General features: G+C 40.2%; 1 protein-coding gene across 5 annotated transcripts in view; it reads right to left on the bottom strand.

The window, feature by feature from the left end:
* Window positions 1–12992, bottom strand: part of LOC149773274 (sushi, von Willebrand factor type A, EGF and pentraxin domain-containing protein 1-like) — a 137777-nt gene that overhangs the window by 81086 nt on the left and 43699 nt on the right. For all 5 annotated transcript variants that reach the window (XR_016417394.1, XR_016417395.1, XM_089946498.1 and 2 more), the window contains exons 2-5: window positions 4229–4456; window positions 3573–3749; window positions 1602–1796; window positions 820–999 (exon numbers count right to left, since the gene is read on the bottom strand). Coding sequence is in view for 3 of the 5 variants with exons in the window: in XM_089946498.1 (XP_089802624.1) it covers window positions 820–999; window positions 1602–1796; window positions 3573–3749; window positions 4229–4456 (780 nt within the window). In the remaining 2 variants the exon portion in view is untranslated. The remainder of the gene's footprint in view (window positions 1–819; window positions 1000–1601; window positions 1797–3572; window positions 3750–4228; window positions 4457–12992) is intronic.

The raw sequence follows: 12992 nt of genomic DNA, 5'->3' as shown, positions 1-12992 counted from the left end.
CAACAGAGTCACCGCATTTGTTTCGAAATTGACTTTGAATATTTCATGCATCTCTGTCTCCCCATTCTCTCTGTCTCTCTCTCTCTCTCTGTCTCTCTGTCTCTTTCTCTCTCTCTCTCTCTCTCTCTCTCTCTCTCTCTCTCTCTCAGTGAATGACATTTATTATAATATTGCAGCACTGAGGTTAAGGTTAGTGTATTGCGCTTTTCATGAGTTACTTGTATTTAGTGTTATCTCGGTTCTTTCATTGTTCCTGTTTGTAGTGATCTTGCCGAATTGAAAGAACGTTTGTGCCTTATTGAATAGGGTGTAGCTTATCTGTACTATAACTTCCAAACCCCGAATGCTGGAACACTCCTCTTTAAGCTATTCGTCCGAAGGTATTGTGAATCATTTAATTTAAAACACTTTGAGAATTAATTAAAACTTCAGTGGTCCAAAAATTACAATTAGATATAAGAGAATACGGATATAATAAAGGCATTTTAGAGGTCAAGAGGATGGTTTTACATGTGTTTTAATGTATTGGCATACCATATACATCAGATGAACCTTAAATTAATTTAGTTCATTTTAAGGGAACGGTGTCTTATCCCAGTGGAAAAATCATACAGCTCATCCACAATCTAACTAATCCACTGAGACTATTTTGACCCAGTCCATCTGTGTATTTGGGAATATTTCTTTGTAGTAGCCTCTTGTATAGTATCTCCAATTTAACAGACACGTTTAGAAATTATCCTTTATTTTGTATCATCTTCTATTGTGTTGCATTAGAGAAGCAAGGCGAAACTAAAGTGTTTAAGAATCATTACTTACGCTTGCATTTCGGAAATTCTGGATCCCATTTCCTGTCTGCCCTGCATATTATTCGTGCACTTCCATCTAATTCGTACCCGTCGTAACACTCAAACTCGGCGTAGGTCCCAACTTCTCCATCTTCATTCTTCACACGTCCGTTGTCTATCTCTCGACTGTAAATAGGACTGCATCTTCCAACTGTTAAAATTATAGTATTAAACATGAGTTTGAATCTTTGTGTTGATACTAATGTCACTAACTGTATATATGTGTTGTAGTATATCATTATGTGCACTGCGGATCCTTAAAGACAAAATTAAAACATATGCAATGTACTGTAACTTATATAAAAAAGGCAATCACCTTTACAGAATTTTGATTATGTAATCTCTTTTGACTACAACCGTGATGTGGATTCTCAAGGATTAAAATCTCTAACCTGTCGGGAGTTTCGTCTACAAACCAATATTTAATATAGGAAAGAGAGCAGTTGACTTTTGTATTTAATGGAAATATCTTTTAAAAGTAGAACAAAAGAACGTAGAGTAAGCCGAGGATAAAACAGGCATCAGGATTAATTGGAACGTTTCCGACGTCTGAATAAGCCTAAAATAAGTCAATTCAAAGGGACAAATCGGACACTAAATTTCACACATATAAATTTAATTTTGGTAATATGAGCTTATTGCTACCTTTTCTATTAAGATAAATGTATTACTTAATTGATGACATGTAACGATTGCATTTAATTGAAATTTAGTGTTATGAATATACTTATTGCTATGCTACAAGCCGCTTACTGATACATTGCATCGGATTGGCTGAATCCGGAATCCATCGGCTATCATTGCACGTTACACTGTATATTCCCTTCTGGTCAAACGCCTGGCCACACATGTATCGCAGAACAGTGCCATGTCTGTATTCATCCAGTACCACAGCAGTTATGTATGCATTTTTGATGGTTGGCGGTTGTTGGTTACAGGACCTTTGCGCTGACAAATAGGGAAAAAGCATTTCATTTTCTCGAATTGTGGTTGTCACAGAATTAATGTTATGCCATAAAGCATTAAAACAAAATAATGCACAGAAAAATATAAACTGTTAACGCTGGTTTATAGGCAAAAACCTTTGTGAACACATTCGATCATTTGTATGATAATTCAATCACGATATTATATCATATACACGAAATTTCACCCAGTTAAGTAATTTATGTATGTTTCTATCTTTGTGAAAAATACCACTATTAAGATTTGCAGTTTCTTTATTTGTCTTTTAAATTTAAACTAGAATGAAATGAAATAAGTAAAATCAGGTAAAACAAAAAGAGTGCAAGATGATGCCAATCACAATTATGTCGCCGCTGAATCGTAGTAGAAGTTTATTGATTCACGACGCGAGATGGTACACACATTGAAATAATTCTTGATTTATACTTACGTAGATTCAGAAATCAAGCTTAAAACTCGAAAAGGAAGCAAATTCGGCTTTGCATTATTTTTGCTAAATGGCGGTGGCAGTTAAAAAGGTAGTTTATCCCATTTCTAAGAAATGAGTATATTCGTCAACTGTTCGATTACGCTAAATAAGACAGCTGTTAATTATCCACCAACATCTACCCTCTTTATGTATGTCATTAGTGCGGTTTTTAAAGGTCTAGGTAGGCATCAAGATATATCTGTATATAGATTTTCGTAACCCGCTTTGGTAACCTAACGGACTTCTTTGATCATCCCAGATCCAAATAGCCACAACAATACAGTCGCGAGCAATATCTCCACTGCTCCACAGATAATTCAAACAAAATTTCGAGCTTGAATTACATTATATTAGTTATTGCTCATCATGTGCTTTTATTACCAACAAAATGTAATTAATGGTGTGTGCATCCATGACGGTAATCATCGTCAAAAGCCATGAACAACAATACGCAATTCGCATCACCTGTGGCTGTCTGTTCTGAGATTTCCTTGTTCACAGGCAGCAACGGTTGATAAACAGAACGTAGCGGATTGTTGAGCAAGGCTCGCAATCATGGAAGGTAGCACTGGCCGGATATTACACGGCTTCATCTGTGCAAAAGGTTTGCAGGAATACAAGAAAGGAGTTTAAACCGGAGGGTTTAAATCTTACCCGGCCAATGTTTGCTCACCAATTGGGTATTAACTCTATGAGAAGATTATCAGTCACTACGATATAGAAATGTTTTACCAAGTACGTCCATAAAGGAGATTACAATCAAGAAAAGCTATGCATGATTGCAGAACGAGAAATTCTAATGTCAGCGTACAGCAATGACGTCACTGTATCCAAACTGACCATTGAATTATATGAGACTTAGAATCCGTACATTTATATTGAGCGATAAATGATTCGCACATGCAAAGAAATGTTATGAAAAATCATGTTCTAGAGACACAAATGATCACTAGAAGATAATGACCTCATATTCAGAGAAAAATAAAAATGTACGATCTGCCTTGATAAAAGAAAGACAATAGAAACAAATGATATTAAATAGTTTAAGAAAAGTTTATATATCGGGCATCTGCTGCAGTCTATTTCACACTACATGTACTATATCAAATCTCGATCTATCTGTTAAGCAATGAAATGTTAGAAAAATCATGATTATATTTTATGGAAGGTCTTAATAGATATTTATTTTTTCATTCCTAAATTATTACTTTGATTAAAGTTGATTTCCCGTTTCTGGTTGGTACTTTGAACAAACATTGAAACTAATAGATTCCAAAACCAGTACTTACGCTTGGGACATCTAGCGCTACCTATCCAGGTTCCATCTGCCGTACATATTAAATTTGTATCTCCTTCAATTCGGGCATTATCCTTCTTGCATGCCGTGATTGTCACATTGTCTCCAGGAGCGTACAAATCATACTCAGGATCCAAGGTTGCGTATATGTCAGGTTTTGAGCAGTTTGCTGCACACGTTACAAAAGTAACAATTGTTATTTAATAAGAATAGGAAACTGCAAATAATTCATTAAACTATATATGTATGTCCATGGAAAATATCAATATTATATATAAATGGCAATAATATGCAATTGCTTGAGACCGAATCAATATTTGACGAAGTTATTTACAGAAGAAAAGTTTGTGATCAGTTATGCATTAACTTTAACTTGTTCTTCTATATTGAAGGAACGTTAAATGACTTCGCTATTAGAGAATAATTGTATTATTGTGCTCACTTTGTAATAAGGTAAGAGCCTAATAATCATGGTTAGTGAATACGGTCAGCTACTAGAGACAGGAAACCAAAAAGGTGCTTTGAAACAATAAAGATGTTTATTTTCCCATAATTTGATTTACATGCACACCGTGTTGATAGTGTCTGTGCCAACAGCGCAAAAGGTGTTGATGACGTGTAGAAGTGACAGAGAGACAGGGGTCTTACTAAAGCACTCTGGGTAATGACCGATCCATTTTCCTTCAGTGCAATTCAAAACAACGCTATTGTCCTTAGTATCCAAGCCAGCATAGCTATCATAATTAGCATAGTCATACCGGGAATCACCCGAATCAGCCGGACATGTCACGGTTATCGTCTCACCGTTTTGGTAATACTCTTTTGCCTTACTAGAGTCAGGCAGGAATTTCTTCAGAATATATGAAGGACATTTTTCTGAAAATTAAAGGCAAATCTAAAAGTTGTGTTAGCAAAGAATTTTTTATTGATATACGTTTGTCTGAACCCAATCGAATATTGTAAGATGAGTGCTCAAGCAGCAGAGGGGGCGAATCCGACATTTTGTCCAATCGTCATTTGGCTTAATTAATACTTTCTGCACTCAACGATCTAGTGTCGTCAGCGCCTGGTAAAAAAAAAAACGACGTCGTCGTTGGGGGATCGTCCAAACGTCATTTGGTTTAATTAACACCTTCTGCGCGCCGATCCCCAGCGTCGTCAGCGTCCGGTAAGCACATCGACGACCGCGTCGATGTCATCGCCCCCTCTGCTGCTATGATCTTACAAACAGAGTGATCACCAACTCCTCCTCTTGTAGATCAATTAGGTTATTTGACTGATCGGTAAGTCTAAAATTAATTCTTGTTAAAAACCGATTATGGCATCGCATATAGACCGGATTAATCGGACTCTCAACGATTAAAAATCCCGGAGGGGCTGTTGGTGAAAATGAATAAAGGATATGCCCCTGTTGAGCCTGATTTGATTGCTTGGTATCCACCTGGTAACTCCCTTCGATAGCATCACACACTAGATTGATCGCTATCACCGATGCGATATTTACGTTGTATGGAGCAATATGCCTACCATCATCTCCGTTATCGTGTCTGAGGATATGAGTTGATGAACTGATAAAATCATTAAGAGACTTTCTTAGTTCTGGCGCGTTGTATCCTGGAAACCTGAAATCGGGTAAATCGGCTTCTGTGATATTATACTCGGTTAGGAATTTTTGTTTAATATCATTGCTGTTAGCGTATATTTCTTTAACGATTCGTTCACTAATATATTCCATGTCTGATATAAGTTGATTTAACACCTCAACGTGTTTTCGTGTTTTTGTTTGCCGTAGCTGTTCTAGTTGTAATTGGTAATAATGATTAATCTCGATAAAAAACCTATTAATATCACTTAAACTAATTACGAATGTGGCGAGCAATTCAGGAGTTTTCCTATACTGAAAATACCATTGTATGATATCTCTGTTTTGAAATACAAATATACTGGGTAATAACGCGTTTTTTATAGTGGACAAACTATCTCGATACCAGGGGGTAATCTCATGATACGATTGCGCATTCGTGTGCAAGTCTGCGGCGATTCCATGAGGTGGATTCTCAGGCCATCCTAGTATGGTTCTTATTGAACTGTTATAGATATCAACCATATACCCCGGTGTGCTTATTTCAATCGTCGACGATAACGTCGGTTCATGAACCGTAATAGCGATTTTTGATTCCTTTCCTGTGATCGATTTTATCCTGCGTTGAAATTCTTTATTGATTTGTTCTATTTGGTATGACCCAGTTGGTATTGTAACCTCCTTCCAGTCTGGGGGCCCATCGGGTTTATTTGTCCGTGCAAAAACCAGCGAGTTATTAGGTTGTTGTCCGTTAAATGCGTCCGCTCGGATATTAGGCCAACTGTGATATACTCGCAATTTTGCCAGCGCTATTTCCTTCGCTGGAACCGGTGATGGGAAGTTCACACTGAATTCGGGTTTCGTTGATGTCACTGATATCATACTTGTTTGTACCGGAGTGGTGTTCTCCGCGATCCGTTGAAGCAACTGAAACCCTTCGGGGTTCAGCGACATTATTATTATTCGTTGTTTTTAGTGTCTAATTTCAACAACCAGAGTCCATTGAAGTGGTTCCGGCTTCCAGTTGAAAATCCTCGATTTTTGACATCGCGGAGCTATACAACTGGACCATCGTGGAGAATTCAACATCGGATATGAACAAATTATCAATCGACAACGAGATCAACCCGGATAATTTCGAGTACGCGTCGGATACTATTTGATGTTTTACTGTATACTCGTTGAGTTTTTTCTGAAAACACGATGATATCTTCCTAGTGATTGCGTTGGCAACTCCAGCAACTGTTGTCATCGCGGAGACAGCGATTGGAACAGCGATCGGGGCTATCGTGGTCACCGTGGATAAAATAACACCGGTACCGGCTACTATACCTGACACCGAGTACACGACCGCGTCGATGGCGGTTATTTTTCGGCGGTATTTTTTTATTTTTGCACGGTATTGTTCGGAAAGCGTTTTCAAGTTTGCGTAGAATTCTTTTGCGGTATCGAATCGATATTGATGTGACGTCGGTGATACCTCTGATTCAATTACCCTGGTGGTCATTTTTATTTTAAAAGAGCTAGTGTTTTTAATTACTTAGATTCGCTACAAATTCCACATACCATGTAATGTTTGCCCCGGCTAGATTTCTATCAACGGCATAAATTGTAAACGGTTCAGTTGCGTCCTTGTCTATAATTGTTGATATTGTATTGTTAAACCCGGATGAACTCGACGATAATATATTAAACTGCATCATTGAAACCAGTGTCAATCGATAAATGCCCTTAACAGTTGCGGTGATATTTATTGTATTCTGTGTAGGAGTCCAATCGAATGATCCATGCCGAATCGTGTATACTGTGTTGATGGTGTTCTCATGAGGGATTTTTATTTTTATCATTTCCGGTATTCTGTCTTTGATATTTGCAACATCAACTATGATTGTTTCTATTTCCCGTGTATGCACGTATAAACCCCTTTTGATCGAGCTTTCAATATCAGTTTTGATTGTTTCTATTTCCCGTGTATTCTCGGTCATACTTTTTTTGTTCGCTGCAACATCAAGTTTGATTGTTCCTATTTCATATGTATGCACGTCTATACCTTTTTTGTTCGCTGCAACATCAGTTTTGATTATTCCTATTCCCCGCCAATACGCGTCTACATTTTTTTTGTTCGCTTCAACATCAGTTTTGATTGTTCCTATTTCCTGTGTATGCGCGTCTACACCCTTTTTGTTCGCTTCAATATCAGTTTTGATTGTTCCTATTTCCTGTGTATGCGCGTCCATATTATTTATGATCGTTGTAACATCAGTTTTGATTGTTTCTATTTTCCGTCCATGCGAGTCTACATTATTTATGATCGTTGCAACATTAGCGCCGATTATTTCTATTTCCCGTTCATGCGCGTCTACACTCCTTTTGTTCGTTGCAACATCAGTTTTGATTGTTTCTATTTCCTGTCCATACGCAGTGATATCATTTATAGTTATTGTGATTTCATCCGGTTTGGCATTTTTTTTACCAAGGAATTTATCAAAGTTGTCATCGATCCTGTTAACATTTTTTCGTAACGAGGTAAATTGGCCCGACAGCGTCGTAAACTCCAAAATAGTATTCTTTATTGTTGCAAGATTTGGTTCGGTTACCGTCGGGGTCCCAAAAAAACTAGCGGTAGTGAGTTGTATATCAGTGACAGATTTTTTCACCTCGGTGATAGATTTTTTCACCTCGGTGGCAGATTTTTTCACCCGCGCGTCAAGTTCGGTCACTGATTCATCCAACCTTATAAAACCGTTCTGGGCTAATCTTACCGCCGATATATGTTCACCCGGTTTGAGTCGTCCGTCGCCGGTATACAGCGCGATAGTGTCCTCGGCGGCATCACGCTGTCGTATTAAAACGTCATTCAGCGACACATTACCGGATTTCAATTTACCCTGGCGGTCTTGAAATACAACTATTTCGCCCGGGTCAACACTTGTTAGATTCAACGTATCAGCGATTTCATCCTCGATTAGTTTTTTTATGTCGGCGGCGGCCGTTTCCGTGGATTCTTTCGGCGCCGAAATAGGTCGTCCCCAAATATCAATCATCGTTATTGTAAAAAAAAACAGCGTTTCTAATTAACCCGCCGGGCCTCTACGACCCCACTAGTGTATTCGTTTACAACCACATGAGGTGGTTTCCGCGATGATGAAATCGCCGCGAGTACGTTCAATACCTCACGGCCACATATCGGTGGGTCACTTAATCGCTGTGTTGGCAGAGTGGAATAAAAAACCCGGGCTGAACACGCCCGGGCTGAACACGCCCGGATATACCGCATGAACTCGTTCGGCGGGGCTAACCCGTATGAATCAAAATAGACGATCGCACGCGGATCAATCGCGTATGCAACCCAATGAGTTCCCGCTCCGGAGGACCCATCGAGGTTAATTATGCCGGTTTCAATATTCCTTGGTGCCGCCGGTAATTGATCCCTCATAAAAACACCTCTGAAGTTTTTTATCGCTAGCGCGTTTGCGGCGTCTATCAAATCAAAATTAGACATTGGAGTCATAGACTCTTGAGTTAATAAACGGTTCCCGGTAGTCTTAGACCCTTTCCCGAGTACCATGAATACGGGGTCCCCGGTAGTCTTAGACCCTTTCCGGCCACGGGTCGTTTTTTTTTGTAGCCTTTCCCGGTTGCCTTCTTCAATGCCATCCCCGCCGCGGTACCAACGGCCCCCAACGCCGCCGCCTTAGCCACTGCTGGTGCGGCCGCGGCAATCAACGCTGGAATCGCAGCTAACAGCGGAAATATCCCACCGGTCTTTTCCATGTTTTTAATGGCTGCGGCTGAAAAATCTATTTGAACACCCTTTTTATTCTTCATCGCATCATTGAAATGTTTTATTTGACGCGCCGTCAACAATATCTTATGATTACGACCCGCCATCTGTGACGGCTTCAGCGTTATTGTGGCTCCGCATTGTTTAGCCGACTTTGATCGTAATTTCTTGACTTGACCATCAGTCAACTCTACACTGACAACACTATACGACATTTTATTGTAAACGCGTTTGTGTTTTCAATTACATGTTTTCCACTGGCGCATCAACGATTCTCATTCGTCCACCAACACCTTCTAGCAGCATTGATTTATCGCTGAGAATGACAGCAACCGCTCTATAATTAACATTACCCGGGGCTATATGAGCTCGGAAGTGTATATCAACGACGGATTGTCTCGTTAAATCAAGATGTTCCAACGAAAAGTAATAAATCGGATACAGGTTTTTAAAATCAAGTTGTGATATTTGCAAACCAGTGTCGACGTTTTGATCACGACCCATATATGACAGCAATCGATGGTACACACGTGCGATATGGTTGTCGCCGTAATTAAGCTGTATATCCTCGGATGGTTCCTGTTGTCCGTTTATTCTCAGCGAAACATCCCTGACTCCTAATTGATCAAATATCATATGGCTGTGTTCTTGACTGCCCAATCGTTCCCTATTCTGTAGCGCTATGAATATATGACGCGGGGCTGAAACACCCTGTTTTGATGCCAGGTGCCATGTAAACGTATCGGCGACGTTATCCTCTTTAGCATCAGTTGTTACCGCTAGCCAACTCAACAACGATTTTCCTCCCTGTTCCATAAATGCTAACAATCGTGCTTCCGTGGTAACTGATGGAGTCAGCACCGGCATCCACAATGCCATTTTAGTTAAAACGACTTTACCGGCAGCGACGCCAGCAGCACGCCATATTGCATTGTTATCATCGCCCCTTCGCGTCAGCGCGATTGTATGCTTAGCCCCATAGATAACCTTCCTGACATTTCTGCAGAATCAAAATATGTGATGGAGTGGAATCGCGCATGAAAACTGTCGGCGTGGTCTTTTTAACATTATTACTCGTGCTGCGAATCCCGTATTGTAATCATTGTTGATACTCTTTATAATATTGAAATTAGCGCCTGGTCTTGCTCTGCGGTCTGGGTTATTTGCTTCAGCCTGTGGGTCAACTGCGGTATCTCTTTCCACCAGCACGTTAACGTACTGAAGATGATCAGCGTTATTAGTGGTATCCTTTGCAAACATCATAGATGGGCCCGCCGATCTTGTATAATCATCCGAGTATCTCGCTAACCCAATTATCGTCGTTGCAACATCAACCTCGCGTTCTATTGATTCAATTTCTCGCCCGTCAATAAGATATCTGGCGCTCTCAAATAACGCCATGATACCGTTGTTAACGAAGCCAACTCGAACACGATCGTCATCTGCGTATGGTGCATTATCGGCGGCATTTGTCACGAGTTCTCCCTCAATTTCGATAAACGCTTCACACGGCAAAAAATATTTACTGGTATCTTGGACTTGAAGTTCAATTCGCGATCGTAGGTCAGGTTGCGCTGCATAATAAGAATAATATTGATAATCACGGACAGAATCATCCCTGCGCACTGGGGCATCCATATCAAACGCGGGATCAGCGGTTCGCGCAAACATCTTATTATTTATCATGTTGATGTTTTCAATTGAATTCCATCAAGGTCGTTTTCGTCGTAGACCACTTCCCGCTATCGCGTTAATGATCGCGTTGGTTGACGCATCGGTGGATGGCGAAGTCGCCATTGGCGGAGTCGTCGCCGCCAACGACTCTAGTTTTTCTTCCACGGCGTTATTTATTACTTTACTGACATTTGCAGGCATTACTGTCGTTGATGGCATCTGTTTTCGTTTTGAAAATCTCCTGGATTTCACCAACGACATTAGTTTGTCCCGCGCGGCTGAAAGCGCCTTTCCGGCAACATCTCCAATAGCGCTGATTCCCTTATCACGAATAACATCAATAGCCTTCATTCCTAATTGTTTGGCTAACGGCGCTACTTTTGGAGCCATTCTTGTAAATAACCCCGCAATGGTGCTACCGAGACCATCTCCATAGTACGCGCGGTAAACAGGCAATCGCGAGTTTACCACGTAGACGAGTACTGGTTTATCGTGGTTGTAGTGTATGATCATCCTTATTATAAAAACACCAGTTTTCCAATTAGTGATTGTGATCACCAGTGATTGATCACCCCCCCCCCGAATCAAAAACCGGAATAAATTTTATCAAAATTTCCTTGGGTTTTTGCCCTCGATAAAAATCCGGTTTTTTTCTGTTTTTTTTCTTGATTTTTAGTCATTTTTGGTCGTTTTTTGTTGCCTATAGTCGTTTTTTTCTCGATTTTTCAGAAAAACATCGATTTTCTCTAAATGATTTCCTTGGGTTTTTGCCCTCAAAAAATGGCAAAAAATGGCAAAAAAACAGTCAAAAAATGGCAAAAAACAGTCAAAAAATGGCCAAAAACGGTCAAAAATTAACAAAAACGATAATTTTATAATTTTTTTAATCATCCACGAGTTCGTCTATGAGCGTTCGATATGCATTAATGTCCATGATACCGCCTGCAAATAACCGCTTGCAAATATCAGCGGCCTCATTGATTATTTCCGGAGAGTTATTTCCGGCTCGTTTTCCTCCAATTAGTACCTCTAGCCGTGATATATCACTGAGAACACTACCAGGACAGGTAACGCCGTAGGATTCTTTACCAACAGAGTATCCTTTTCCTTTTTTTGGTGTTCTAATCTTAACTTCCTCGTGGAATGTGTCGTAATCGGAATCACCACGATGTGGTAATGCATCTCTGTGTTTACTTGCTAAATACACTATTCTTGCCCAATCCTTTAACGTCTTTATATTTTTCTCGTAACCGCTATTGATATGCTCCTTATCTCGTGTGCTCTTAGCAAAATTGTTGGCAGCAAAATTAATTAATTCTTCCCTGCTGCTGAAGCCTCTAACTTGATCTATTGTGCTCTTCTTGAGTACATTACGGGGTATATTCCCCTCTTTCTCTATTTCTTCCGGTATTTCTTCCGGTATTTCTTCCGATATTTCTTCTTCTGGTTCTTTCGCAGTAGCACCTAGTTCTTCTTCGTCGGCCATTGTAACATAAGGTTCTTGTGGGTCCGTTATAGCGAGTGGTGGCGGCCTCCGTGTTGTAGCAGCCGCTATTTTTGCAGGAAGTGTTTCTAAAGACCTTTTTGTTTGTTTTGTCTCTGCCGCTATCTTTTCAAGCGCATCGAGGACGGGTACAGTTGCCGCCGTAACATCTTTGGTCGCTTTAGTTACCGGGGCAAAGAGTTGTTCGCTTCCAACAGCAAAATCAGTTTGCATTTGTTGCCGCGTTTGAAGTTGTTCTCGGACCCTGTCTCGTAACGGTATGAACTTTTTAAGCGCTGCTAGCCGCTCTCTGGCTAGCCGAGTAGTAAGTGATTCGCCTACCATTATTGCAATTGCTCCGAGCAGAGGGGGCGAATCGGACATTTTGTCCAATCGTTATTTTGCTTAATTATTACTTTCTGCACTCAACGATCTAGTGTCGTCAGCGCCTGGTAAAAAAAAAACGACGACGTCGTTGGGGGATCGTCCAAACGTCATTTGGTTTAATTAACACCTTCTGCGCGTTGATTCCCAGCGTCGTCAGCGTCCGGTAAGCACATCGACGACCGCGTGGATGTCATCGCCCCCTCTGCTGCTAAGTGGTTATTTACAATGAAAGTCTTTATGATCTTACAAACAGAGTGATCACTAACTCCTCCTCTTGCAGATCAATTAGGTTATTTGACTGATCGGTAATTCTAAAATTAATTCTCGTTAAAAACCGATCATGGCATCGCATATAGACCGGATTAATCGGACTCTCAACGATTAAAAATCCCGGAGGGGCTGTTGGTGAAAACGAATAAAGGATATATCCCTGTTGAGCCTGATTTGATTGCTTGGTATCTACCTGGTAACTTCCTTCGATAGCATCACACACTAGATTAAT

Source organism: Sinohyriopsis cumingii, unplaced genomic scaffold, assembly GCF_028554795.1.
Source record: "Sinohyriopsis cumingii isolate HCF-2022 unplaced genomic scaffold, ASM2855479v2 utg000695l, whole genome shotgun sequence".
NCBI lineage: Eukaryota > Metazoa > Mollusca > Bivalvia > Unionida > Unionidae > Sinohyriopsis > Sinohyriopsis cumingii.
This window is presented reverse-complemented; position numbering and strand designations above follow the sequence as displayed.